General features: G+C 38.3%; 1 protein-coding gene across 2 annotated transcripts in view; it reads right to left on the bottom strand.

Annotated features, from left to right (window-relative positions):
* The window catches only part of ZNF654 (zinc finger protein 654), a 32,737-nt gene that overhangs the window by 16,981 nt on the left and 1,497 nt on the right, over positions 1-14,259 (bottom strand). For both annotated transcript variants that reach the window (XM_048493703.1, XM_048493704.1), the window contains exons 2-5: positions 9,698-9,843; positions 2,099-2,180; positions 1,805-1,940; positions 346-548 (exon numbers count right to left, since the gene is read on the bottom strand). In XM_048493703.1, the coding sequence (XP_048349660.1) occupies positions 346-548; positions 1,805-1,940; positions 2,099-2,180; positions 9,698-9,843 (567 nt within the window). The remainder of the gene's footprint in view (positions 1-345; positions 549-1,804; positions 1,941-2,098; positions 2,181-9,697; positions 9,844-14,259) is intronic.

Raw genomic sequence — 14,259 nt, 5'->3', positions numbered from 1 at the left:
CATTGTATCCCACTGAGGTTCCTTCCCTGCCCAAACCACATCCTCTTAGGCTTCACCCCCAAAAATATACTGTACTAATGTACTAATGAGGAGTTAAAACTTTACTTTAGAGTACGGCATAGGATGCAATGCAACACAGCAGACTGCAGCTGGGAAAGAGGGTGTAATCAGAGGAGGTTGCTCCCCTTTTGCATTAATAGTACTGCCTTTCACTTGTGATGGGGGTATTTGAACTCAACCCATTTGCCTACTCATTCTCCTATTTTGTTGTTGTGTGCAATTTTCCTTTAAGAACATAAAAAGGATAAGCAGCGTTACTAAACAAAACATTACTGAAGATTGTACCTCCTGGAATAGCTGATCTTCCAGTGATGACATGGAGAGACACATGAAAAATGCTTGATGAAAATATAGGTCTTTGCTAATTTCAGGATGATTCATGCAAGATTTGATGAGAGACATTGCCTCTGGGATGCGTTCGCAGGCTATAAGGTATCTGGCACGCAGTTCAAAGAAGAGTGGATTTTCAGAACTTAAGTATTTGTTAACTGGTAAAAAAATGGAAGATCTGAAGTTAAAAATTTATCTTTAATTTACACAAAAACATGAACAGTAATTATTAAGTTCAATGAATATTATGAAAATATGAAAAATATATCTATAGAAGGCCACTTTTCTAAGAAATTTAAACAATCAATAGTTTCAAGACAAAAAATAACATGCCAGCTGCTCCAGAAGCCAGTATGCAAATCCTAGTGGTAACATTAAAAGGAAGTAGTATTACAGTCTCACAATATCCACATTAACACCACCACTGCAACTGTCTTGTAAAAAGTCCTCTAAATAGAAACAGCATTATTTCTGTGTTCTCAGCTGTGCTTCATTCTGAGTTAAAATGCAAGCAAAGGCTTCCCAAATTCCCTTGAAAGCTCAGAGAAGATATGTCCACACAATGGGGATATGCACAGGCATAATTTTTTTATTATGCTGAGCAAAGTGAGAAGGAATGACTGAATAATTACTTCAATACATTCTTGCATCTAAGCCACCACTATGACTTAGGCTATGGCTTAGATATTAACCAAGCAGACAGCACTTCTACAAGGAAAGATAGGAGGAAAGTTTCATTGATTTTTTTCTTCCCTTCATCTCTGAAGACCCCTATTTTGCCACTCATACTGTTCCTGGGAGCCCTACGGCCCTGTTGTGTCTTGGTAAAGCAAGGGAGTTACCTCAACCATGACTCCCTTAACAAGCAAGAGACTGAGGAGCAACAGAATCAATAAATGGGTCACCACCCCTAAAGGTAACTTCTGTCTTCACAGACATTGTGGTTTCTCTGAATTGGATCTATCTAAAGGTATTTCTCCCTAGTAAAAACTAAATTGCAAAGGCCTTTGAAGCAAGGCAAATACACTTATACAATGTCAATGAAGCCCGATATTTAACTATGGTTCTCCTGAGGGGACCATGTCTATATGTAAAACAAAACAAGGGGCAGGATACCATCTTGGGGCTGATCACATTTGAAATTACCAATGATACAGCCATTCATCACCAGTGAACTTCATATGCAAGTTAGATTAAAACTGGCTGTTTCAGTGTGCAGCAATATCCCTTGGCTACCAAGAAGGCAGCCCATAGCCAATGATGCTGCAAGATACAATATAACCAGAATGGCCAGCTGCTTTGCATCTAAAATCAGCAGCAGGCCATTCTGGGACCTGTAAATCGATTAAGAAGTTAGGATACAAGACTAGTAACTGCAGTATTCTTTGCATGATTCATATCAAAAGTTTAATACCTAACTCCTGAGAAACTGGCTTTGCTTTAAGAATAGCCTGTAATACTGGATCTTCCCAAGGTCCTCCATCTCTGATAATTCGAGTCACCAACTCCAAGTTAACATTTTCATATCTATTTAAGAGGTTCTGACATTCCTACAATGAGAATAACATATTATTATTAACAGCTTTACAAAATATTATTAGTAAAAGCTTTTCAGCACTAACCAAGCAAGAAGATTACTCACAGGCTCCCAACTCTTAAAAAACAGTAATAATCAACTATACTTACCAGTCATAGTAATTAAAATTACCTGAATTGATCCCAGGATGTCTTTTAAAGGATCTTCATAGAACTCATCTTTTCCAAAGAATAGCAGCAACTCAAAAAAACTCCTAGAAATCAAAGAAATAAAAATGACTGTGCATTGCTTCACTTTTACCCCGTTTCAAAAGTATAGAATCCCTCAATGGTAGACTAGAATACCCCAAATCCTTTGTATAGCAACTGCATCCAAATTATACCAGAACACAGACATGATAGGTTTTCGCCAACCTACTCAATCAGGAGGTGGGCTGCCCCATTCCTCACCAGTTGAAACTTTCCATCTTTGAGGGCAGCTCTATAGAATATTAAGCAGTCTGACTTTTAAGTTACTGAGAATAAAGCTCCCACCATATGGAGAGCTGAAATGCATTCCTGGACCCTGCTGCACACTAAAATTTCAATTGCAGCAATAAATCCAGAAAAATCCCAAAGATATAAACCTCAGCAATTAGGTAAGGAGATATTAACCATGATTTCTGCAAGCAGACAGCACTTCTACAAGGAAAGATATGCATGTATATAAAATTAACTCCTTACTCACTGCTCTCTTCCAGATCACATGACTTTATACAGTATTAACTCAGTCTTACCCCGGTACGTTTTGGGTCTGTTCAGCTGCATACAATTTTTCATTTTGAACACAAATAGGAAAGAACCAAGACTGCAGGGCCTGCGGCAGACTGCTGACACTGAACTTTGGCTCCCTAGATAAATCACCCCAACTGCCACAGGTATAGCTGACACTAAAGGGAGTGGGAGCAAAATAATGTTTTTAAAGAAGTTCCCAAGGGAATGGCAATATCTCCCTTTTTTTTTTACTTCCCTGCCAAGAATGAGAAAAACTATTCGAACAGTTTTACATGTCTCCATTCAGTCACACAATGATGTCAACCACAACTACCTCATGAACAAAAGTATTAAAACTAATACTTTAAATCTCCATTTATCCCCAGGCAAAGTTAAATCAAAAATTAAAGTGCATCACGGTGTTATGACTCCATCTGGAAGCCAAGTCAAGAACATCCAAATTGAAACATCTTTCTCTCAATAACTCTCCCTTGAAAAGTTTGGGAAACAAGATGACGAACTAACCAAGCACATGAATTATTTACTCAAATGCAAGACTTGGGTGTTTTTTTTCTATATATGACATTTTAAAAAAAAAGAAGAAAGGGGACATCTAACATTCACATAGTATATCCAGTGATGATTTTTTTTCTTTATGTACAATATTTTTAAGGAATTATGTTATATTCAAGGTCATCCGAATGTAAGGTATTTGAGGGCTTTTTATTACTTCGACTATAGAGAACAGCCATAATTCCAGGAGCTTAATTGAATTTCCTCTGAGTGGCTCTCACCAGCTAGGTGATTCTTCCACATGAAATACTGACTAGAGATACTGGCCTAGAGATGTGAAGGCTCATGGAAAAATAAACAAACAAAATGCAGAAAAATCTGGAAAAAAACTGGTTTCCCTGAGGCTTAAAAAAATTAGATGGAAATATAGGAAATTTGGGGGACTACTGGGAAAAAACCTTGGATGAAATATTTCCTCTTTTAGAATGAAAAATTTCCTCTTTTAAAAACTTGGATGGAATATTTCCTCTTTAAGCCGCCTTGAGTCTTCTGGGAGACTTGGAGGAGTAAAAATAAATAAATAAATAAAATGGGTAAAATGCTTTTAAAGACAATGTGGACATGCTGTAGAGTAGGCACAACTCTTAAATCCATGACATATGGCTGCATCTATCAGAGGTCTTTTTGACTTGACTTGCAGTTGACCTTTCCACCTCTCTCTCAAACCACTAAGAAACATTTTGCCACATTTTGGGTAAAAAGTAGCTTATTGCCCTTACTTGCTGGAGGTAAAGAGATAAGAAGGTGGACCCAAACTGCACCAAAGTATCACACGCAAATTCTGGAAGTTACATTGAGAACAGAGTATTCTAACCAAATAGCAAAAATTAAGGTACATGTGCCAGTTGCATAGGATGTACTGTACCACCTTCCATTTTTGTCTCAGGTACTGAGTATATCTGCAATTTTGCTTGCGCAAAATAAAGATATTTACAAATATATAAACAACCTGTCTTCAGAGACAGAGACTTTCCAGATGGAGGGGGAAGGGAGGGGGAAGGAGACAGTGGCGAAACCACTCCTGAAGAAACCATCCTCAGATCCATCTGATTTGGCCAATTACCTCCTAGTCTCAGAGTGGTGGCGACCCAGCTATGGGTGTTCTTGAATGAGACTTTGGTATTGGACCCATTTCAGTCTGGTGTCCGATCTAGCTATGGGATGGAGACTGTCCTGGGATGGAGACTGTCCTGGAGTTCCGGCACCAGCTAGAAGCGGATCAGCATTGCTGTTGCTGTTAGACCTTACAGCAGCATTTGATACAGTTGTTCAGGACCTTCTGACTCACCACCTTGCCGTTTCCAGGGTCCAGCCTTGCAGTGGTTGACGTTGTTCTGCCTGGATCTGGGACAAAGGGTGCTGTGGGGGGTGGGGGGGTGGATTTCCTTAGTAGCCTGTAGATTGCGGGATGCCTTAAGGCAATCCGTTCCCCAATGTTATTTAACATCTACACACAACTGCTTGCCCAGATGGTCTGCAGTTTCGAGCTGGGATGCCATCACTAGACTTTATATGTTGGTGGGAGTATGTTTTAGTATTATGCTTCATTGGTTGATGGACACTGTCCCAGAAAATCTGACTAAAAATCTAAGGTTGTCAAGAAATGGTTGTGTCAGAGCAAGCTGAAATTAAATCCACTTAAGACAATGGTCCTATGGCAGGGTTTGACAGGGTTGGGGGGAGGTTGTTGACTGTCAGAATTGGACAGGGTGATATTGGCACCTTCACCTTCATTATTTTATTTATGTATTTGATTGATTGATTGATTGATTGATTAATTGATGATCGATCGATCGATCGATCTGCTCTCCCCCGGTTTATGCAGTTTGGGAGTGATTTTGGAAGTCTCCCTATCTATGACCCAAATTATACAGACATCCAAACTTGTGTTTTACCATCTCTGCCAGGAGAAGCAGCTGGCTCCCTATCTGCCCAACCCTCACCTAGCCACAGTGATCCATGCAATGGTCAGACTGGATTACACTCTATGTTGGACTTGAGGTTGATCTGGAAGAAGAGTAGAGTTTGAATTTATACCCCACCTTTCTCTCCTGTAAGGGGGTTACAAACTCCTTCTCCTCTCCCCCTCCTCCTCAACAAACAACCTGTGAGGTGGGTGGGGCTGAGAAAGCTCAGAAGAACTGTGACGAGCCCAAGGTCACCCAGATGGCATGTGTTGAGAGTGCAAAGGCTAATCTAGTTCCCCAGATAAGCTCCACAGCTCAAGTGGCAGAGTGGGAAATCAAACCCGGTTCTCCAGATTAGAGTGCACCTGCTCTTAACCACTATGCCGCTGCTGCAGCAACTGGTGGCAGCAAGGTCCTTACAGGGACTTCTGATAGATCATACATTTCTCCTGTGCTATGCTAGCTGCATTGATTACCAGTTGAATCCCAGATCAAGTTCAAGGTTCTAGGGTTAACCTTTAAAGCGCTAAGCAGTTTGGGGCCCTTATATCTATAGGACAACATCTCCCAATCTCAGAGAGTGCTACACTCCAGCAGAAGTAATCTCTTGGAAGTCCCTGGTCCAGAAGACATCCAGCTAACGAGGGCCAGGACATTTTCAACTGTGGCCCCAGCCTGGTAGAACTCTCAGCCACTTAATAGGAGGGATCTGCAGGATGTAGAGCAGTTCCGCAGAGCCTACAAGATGGATATGTTGTGCCATGCCTTTGGTTGAAGCAGCTATGGTTTTACCACCTGGACTGGCCTCCCCTTTCCTTTCCCCCCTTCCTCCTCACGTTTTTTTTTCACTCAAATAGGTAAAATGGGGATCATGCCCAACACATTGACTAATGCTGCTGTAGTCCCTGTTTTTAAAAAAGTCAGGGAGCTATCACCCAACTAGCCTACTTTCAATTGTGGGCAAACTCTCTGCAAGGCACCTGCTTAGTAAGTTCACTGCTTGGATATCTGATCAAAACCATTTTGATCTAGAACAGATTGGTATCCATCCTGGTAAATCCACTCTGGATCACTGTGTTACCCACACTCAGTTGACAGAGAAATACAGTGATGTGGGTAGAAAAAAAGAAGTACTCTCTGTTTTCTTCAGTCTTAAGATTGTTTTCAATTCTATACCTGTGAATATTAAGTGGAATGAGCTGAACACGATGAGATTGGATAAACACTCAGTTTTCCTTGTCCATAAATTACATTTTTTCACTAACTGTCAAGTTCCAAATAGTTGACTGGGTAATATGAGATTGAAGATTCCCTCTAATTAGGGAGTCAAAAAAGGATGTATTTTAGCTGCTCATTTATTCAATTTATTTATAAATGACCTAGTTCCTCCTTTGCTGGTGGTGGAGACTTTCATAAACTTCATTCAGTTCCCTTATTCGTATACATGAATAACACAGTAGTCCAATCTCATTCCCAGAAAAGCCTTAAGTGCCTCTTACTTACATTTGTATCCTTTTGTGAAGCCAACCTATTATTTAAAAATTCTGAGAAGTCAAAAAATCATAGTTTTCTGAATGTCTTGGAGACATTTTAACTAGCATGTTGACGGTAATGACACTGAACATATTATTTGGGAATTTATTTTCAGTAGAATAACAGTTGGATAGCACAACAGAAACAAGCAGTTAATTTGGCCAAGTGCAGTATATTTGCAGTTGCACATTTATTTTATGAGAAAGGAGCCAATAAGTATCTGTGTTTTAACACCAAATTGATATCCCAATTACTTTACAGGATTCCCACTGCAATTCCCAAGTTTAGCACTTCCAAGCAACTTTGTTGTGCTTTATTTGGGGGGAATCCCCTAGCTATTTTCTGTACATGCTGTCTGATTCTTCCCTAATAGGTCATACTTAATTTTGAAAAAAAATGCAGTCTATTAGTATCACTTTTAATTCCCTTCTTATGTTAGAAGAATCTCAAGCATTTTGAGAGTCTCAAGATCATTAAACAGAGACTTCTGGATATTGAAAAACAAACTCTCTGCAAACATGACATATTTCCCTCTGGAGTTAGGTATCACACCTGATCAAGGGATCCAAGCATCCTATTTTTCAGATTTAATGTCTCCTGAATTACATGAGCTTTTATGCTCACAAGATTTAATACGTTCCCTACAGTGATTCTTTTTGGGAGATTTGCAAAATGTTCCTCATCATGAAAGACTGTCCATGTAGCCTTAGAAATCTTGAATACGTATGCCATGTTTTGTTTAATTGTGACTTCTATGTTAAACTTCAAGTTTCTTTAATTAGTCCCTTTCAACACAATTTTCGTGGCAATTCCTATTGAGAGGCTAGTTTTATATCTTCTGTCTGATCAGTACTCTTACATTACCTGATTAGTTGCAAGGTAAACTTCAATTGTTATGAGGGTTTTGACACATGAGGTTAAATCCCGATAGTCCCCTGATTTGTGATGCTAAAATGGCATTTTTTTCCTTTCTTTTGTTCAGTTCATAATTTATACCAATAAAGATACTGAAAGATGAAAGGTTACATTCCATAACTATATCAATTTTATATAAGCACCCTCACCTGATTTCATAAGTTAAGCACCCTGATATCCCAACCCAGTCTGATCTTGTCAGGTCTCAGAAATTAAGCCAAGTTGGCTCCATTTACTTTTTGGATGGACAACCTCCAAGGAATACCAGGAGCACAAGCGGAGGCAGACAATAGCAAACCACCTCTGAACCTGTCTTGCCTTAAAAGCCCTACGAGGTCTCCATAAGTGCTTTGATTTGATAGAACAAAACAAATTCTGCTAAGTAAGTTATAAATGATGCACTTTATGTAACAGCACATCTTTATACAGGCCAACATGTATTTAAGGATCACATGACTGTGCTTCCAATATTTCAAAGCTATGTTTGTTCTGAATTTCTGACATTTGAGTTAAACTAAATGCAAATTATCTTTAATCTGCAGAGGAGCAATGCAAACCTAAGGGGATGGAGTATTTGCGCCGGGGATGGCCTAGCATGTCACTTTTGAAGAGGCTTGCTGCACCACAGCCAGCAAACTGACAGGGACGCTCCCCCAAACCCCCATGGAACTACCCTATACAGCTCCATGGGCTGCGCCTACCTTTTGCCAGCGTAAGTGTATACTGGCAAACAGGATTGTTCCCAGGCTGAAAGCTGACTAAAGCCAGCTCTGTCCCCCAAAATGTCCCCTTCAGCATCAGTGGGAGCTTCTGCAACAAAGGAGTGCTGGCACCACAGCAGAGCTATCATACAAGCATCGCACTACTTCCCCAGCACCAGCTAAGTGCCTCTGCACTGCTGTAAACACCCCTTAGGCTGGCACAAGGAGCATTTATGCCAGTGCTGCCTCCTAAGAGATTCAAATCTGTTCACCAGAATTCAAAATATATTTCAACTGCAATAGTCTGACATATCTATTGCCCAAATTAACATTTTCCAGAATATTTTCAATTCTGCCTAAGGATCACTGGAAAAATGTGATTGCATGAATCTACTGTTCAGCCAGACTACCAAATGAGTAGCATATTGTGTTTATTTTAACTTTCTCAGTGTCAGCAGCACATGATTAGTTATGAAATGCTACCTATAAAACTGTTGCTTTGGAAATAACATTTTCTTGCACTTGAGAAGCAATGGGCTTGTTTCTGGGTAATATAAAATACAGGGAGGAAAACAGTGTACAAGCATTTGAAGAAACCATTTATTTTTCATTCTGCTGGATGGTGGTCAAAACTGTCTGTGTTGAGAGTAAAATAATGTTGTACAGTGGAACCTCGGTTTTTGTTGGTAATCTGTCCAAAAAGAATAGATGAAAACAGAAACCGATGAAAACCGAGGCAAACTTTCCCAATGTAAATCCAATTAATCCGTTCTAGGCACTCCAAAAAACATACCAAAAACACATTTTTGGTGAATAAACATAGTGTTCAATGCTGAAAACAGTAACAAACAATAATACTAGTACGAGCTTCAGAGCCAGTGGACCAATGTCACACCAGAAAGCTGTCCAAAGAAGTCTGTTTCTGACGCCTCTTTAAGATTTGTCTGAAATGGGGCAAGACATTGTCATTAAACAAGTTGCAGACACGGCCTGCAACAGCTTTGTCTGGGAGATTTTTCTCCACAAACCCCTGCACCTTACTGCAAATCGATGAAAACTGAGGCAAATCGATGAAAACCGAGACAAATTTTTCACTGAAAAAATCAATGAAAACCAAAACCGATGAAAACCGAAGGCGATGAAAACCAAGGTTCCACTGTATTTCTAATTGTTGCATTCCTAATTCTAATTCTTTTGGTTCTGAGTCTGCCACCTCTGCAGAGTGAAAATGATTTGCTCAGTTTGACTCAAATGTCACAAAGTCATCTTGTCTGCAGCACATTAATATAGAAGGCTGTCTTTCAACTTATGTTCTTATGTTCTTAACTTGATTTTCTCCAATAACTATGAGAAAATTACTACAGAACTCTAAAGAAACAGGTTACTTACAAGGCTAGGCTACTCAACACGTACTGTACATGCTCACATTCAGCTGGGAATGATACACACGCAGATGTGAAACAACAGAGTGCTGTCTGAAGCACTTGAAGCTGCGGTAAAGGAACCTGCCATCTTCCTGCATAGTCTTCAACAACCTATGTAAAAAAAAGAAGTAAATTTAAAAGTCAGAAGTGGTTTGTAAACTGGATGAGAAAAATCCTAACAATTCTACAGCCAAGAAAGCCTACTTTATAAATTCACACATCAGTAGTCTATTTAGGGCAGCTAAACTATTATAGAAACCAACACAAGTGTAAGATCCCTAGCAATGGTCACAATATCAATGTGCGTAAATAATTATTTACTATTGATTACTTCACAGATACTCTACTTTCTGCCCAACGGGGACCCAAAGTTCTCTTATCCAATTTATCCTCACAACCCTGTGAGGTAGGTTAGGGTTGAATGTGTGTGACTGACCCAAAATTGCCCAGCAAACATTCATGGCAGAATGGGAAACTCAGACCTGGGTTTCCTGATTCTAATCTGGCACTCTGCCCACTACACCACACTGGAATTTGTCATTCTTACTCTTTGGACTTCTGTGAGGTCTTATGACCATTTAGGAGGGGATTATGACTACTTTAATTGCAAGTATTGTACTACAAATGTTTACAATATTTTTTTAAAAAAATTACACGGCTCCCAGTAGAAAATAATGAAAACTATATAAAAGGTAAAACATATTGCATTGATATGAAAAAGAAAATGGAAAGAAGGGTACCACATAAGAGATGGGCAAGCTCAGAACTAATGGAAGTATGTAAACATGATCAAGAGCATTAACAAAATGCTTCTTCGAAAACTGCATTGAAGTTCAGTTTTGCACAGCATCTTTTCATTTCAAATAAACATAAATCTGCAACTTCTAAAAAAGGATTACTTATGTAATCTGCTTCTATCAGCAATTAAACCGAAAAACATTCACTAATCAAGAACCTAACTAGTACCAAGGCTGACATTTTAAGCATCCATGAAAAACTACTTCTCACAGTGAAGTAAGTTTATACCGCTACAAAAAATGTTTGTCAGCTGTGTTTTCTCTGCAGGTTACTACTGTTTTCTAATTAACAATATCGAAGTTGACTTAAGTATGTACATTTGCTAATTTTATTAACGTAAATCATTAGTTCCTGTGAAATTGGTTTTGAAGATAAAAAAAATGCAACATTTTTAATACCGTAATAATTTAAGATAACTAAAATAATTTTGATTTAATACCTTAACAATATATTTCTTCCTTATATTCACTTACGGAATCTACATGAGGGGTTTAATGCATACACCAGCTTGACTCTAGTACATTTTCTATTTTAGCCTTTCTCTAGAGCCTCAAGGAAGACAAGGGCTCATTCCTGAACCTCAAAGAAATTTAGAAAACAATGGAACATTTTACTTATTTAAATATTCATATGCCTGCCCTTCTCCTAAGCAACATCAAGAGCAACGGTGACATAAAATACAACATAATATCACAGAGACCAAAAAATAAACATTAAAAGATAATATATTAAAAGAACATTTTAGCTCTTTCCAAATGTCAATAAAGTCACCACGAAGTCAGGGAAACACTGGCCTGTATTCTGTGCTTAGCCAAGTATAAAGCCGAAGGAACCTTTCTTCAACTTCGTCTGGCAGAAGAACTACCTAAACTGAAAGAAGTTTCCTTAAAATATGCTAAGGTGAGAGGTGGCATACAAACCGTCATACCAGTCCAGGTTTCAGAGAAATGCAGACACTTTCAATAATACCATGCTGAGCCTTCACTGCATTCTGAACATCTCCAAGGCTTAGTGAAAGAAGCCCCCATCCCTCCACAGTTACACAGATGTTCCAAGAACTTCAAAAGCTCAACATATTGCATACAGTAGCAGATTGCTGTCCCTTAGGGACAAATACAGTTTTTGGCTGCCTGCATATGTTCTAAGTGATTATGATGCATACCAGTATTTCATTGCTGATGTACATTCATGGTTTTCACCCCCATCTTCATGGAAGCCACTGGGATTGGAAAGGGCCAAATTGTGAGCTTTGGGGGTGGGGGCAGTGATTGTGGTCTGAGGGTAGAAACTTACTTCGGACTTTCACATTCTTTGTGTGGTAACTAAATAATGCACAAGAATCACTGAATGGAATCCATGTTCACGTAAAACTACCTTCTGGAAGCATCCTTGATTTTTCAAAATCAGAATGCTAAGGCTTGAAATCATGAAATGCACTTTTATTTAAGCCCTCTTTCATTTTTCTTTAAAGGTCACATTTGACTGAACAGCACTTATTTGGCCCAACTCTTAACTTTCATAGAAAACAGCCAGGAAAGTCTTTTTCCTCAGAAAAAGAACATTTCAGTAATTAATAATCATCTTGCTACAGAACAGGACCTATTAGCTGCCAGAGCCATGATCAACAGAAATGGCAGAATAATATTCCTAATAATCTCAATAAATGCCATGGTTAGGAAATGAATAAATAAGCAATGCCTCCAAGAGGACAGGTTAGTATATTACCATACATGACTTGGGTGATTTCACACAAGTCGTTTGAGTTGTAAGAGGGGTGTCTATTAATGCAAGTTGAAGGACAGCAGAACACCAAGAACAGCTTGTGCCCCTCAAACCAGCTTTCCCCCCCAAAAGCAATTACCACCAGGTTTGGCTTATCCAAAATAGCCCTTTAGGCATAGTTGTTTGGTTATTCACAAAAGGCTGACAGATATTCCTGTGGCATCTCTAACATGGGAGACCAAGGCTCATTCCGCACATGCAGAATAATGAACTTTCAAACTGCTTTCAGTGCTCTTTAAAGATGTGCGGAATAGCAAAATCCACTTGCAAACAGTTGTGAAAGTGGTTTGAAAACGCATTATTTTGTATGTGCGGAACAAACTCAAGTAAGCTTGGTGTTAGCTCCGTACCATTCAGCATTCCAAAGACCAGATATTATTAAGCCATTCACTGAAGTCTCACTTAAGTTATTCTTGTATTATAATATGTAATCTCTATTTACTCCAAAGGAAAAAAGCATAAGTAGACCGTGGTGACTTTGAGACACAGCTAAATACAAAGACTTAGCTATATTATGTCATCAGAAATTGGCAGCCAATTACAATGTAAGAGAAAGGTCACAGCATTTTATTTTCAGGCAAACTAGTGAATTACAAAATGTAAGTGGAATGATACACTATATTAGATAAACTGTATAAGGTTTAGGATTTAAGAACGGCAAATGCTTCCTTTGTAACAAGGTAAGAGAAGACATTGTACAGCAAGAGACAAGAAATACTGGAACATGATTAGCAGCTGAAGATGTTCTTCCTTTCAGGTTACTAATCAAACACTTCGACTTATCTTTCAAATTACGTACTGAGAACTACTCAGAAACCAGAAACAATTTTAAATATCCTGGTACCTGTTAAAATATTACTTTCAAGACAAAGGAAAACAAACTTCAACGAAGTAATAGTAGTTGATTTAAGTTATGGAATATTATTAAATGAAAGTATTAAAAGTTTCATTCTTCTGTCTAAGGCAATTTCAGAACTCAGGGAATATAAAGTTAATGAACATTTGTAGTATTTAATTGTAACCTGCAAATGGCCTGGAGAATATTAAAAAGATGGCGTGCACTGTTGGATCCCTAATCTATAAACGTAGCCCTTCGCCTACTGTGTTTTATCATGAATGATAGCCACCCACAAATACCAGTTCACATCCAGTTTCAAAATCAGAAAGTAGAGTTATGAGTGCACCATTTTCCAATCAAGTCAAAACTACTACAACTAAAGGGAGAAGGGAATTATAGCTATGAACACAGAATTACTTTATTCAGTTCTATTTCAATGCTGTTTTCTGATGCACTCATATGCCCTTCTGGAGTTTTCTTCCCCTCCCCCCTTTTCTTTTTACAATTTCTGCTTAAGGAGCTTTTTCCAGACTTCATACAACCACACACTTTTTCTATGCCAAACATTCATTTAGAAAAGTGCCACTTAACAGCAAATATATAAAACCATATGTTAAATATTTGTTGATGACTTAAAATATTATCATGCCTATTTCATGCTTGGGAGAATTTTATTTGTAAATGCTAGAAAGATATATATTAACAACGTGAACACTATAATAGCCCTAGATATGATCCTATTGTCATTTTATCACCAATGCTTACTATAAACCACAAGACTACTGTTTTTTAAAGACATACCCAACAAGCAGATCAGCAACAAACATTAATGAATTGTTGGTTTAAAAGTAAACCCCTTACTTTGACTTCCTTTGATTGAAAGAATATCTGAATAAGGAAAATAAAGAAACGCAATAGGACAGACAAAACATTAAAACTTAAAAGTTCCTCTTTGCACAGATTATTGATTAGTAATTAGTCAAATCAAAATAAATTACTACTAGGCAAACCATGTAATAACAATTATTTAGCACCTTTTGTGTGGCTTAAATACCTTGCATACTTTATCTCAGTAATCTAAGGTAGGTCAGTATTGCTATTTCTGTCAT

Source organism: Sphaerodactylus townsendi, linkage group LG04, assembly GCF_021028975.2.
Source record: "Sphaerodactylus townsendi isolate TG3544 linkage group LG04, MPM_Stown_v2.3, whole genome shotgun sequence".
Classification (NCBI taxonomy): Eukaryota; Metazoa; Chordata; class Lepidosauria; order Squamata; family Sphaerodactylidae; genus Sphaerodactylus; species Sphaerodactylus townsendi.
The sequence above is the reverse complement of the archived record's forward strand: the minus strand, read 5'-3'. Positions and strand labels throughout refer to the sequence as shown.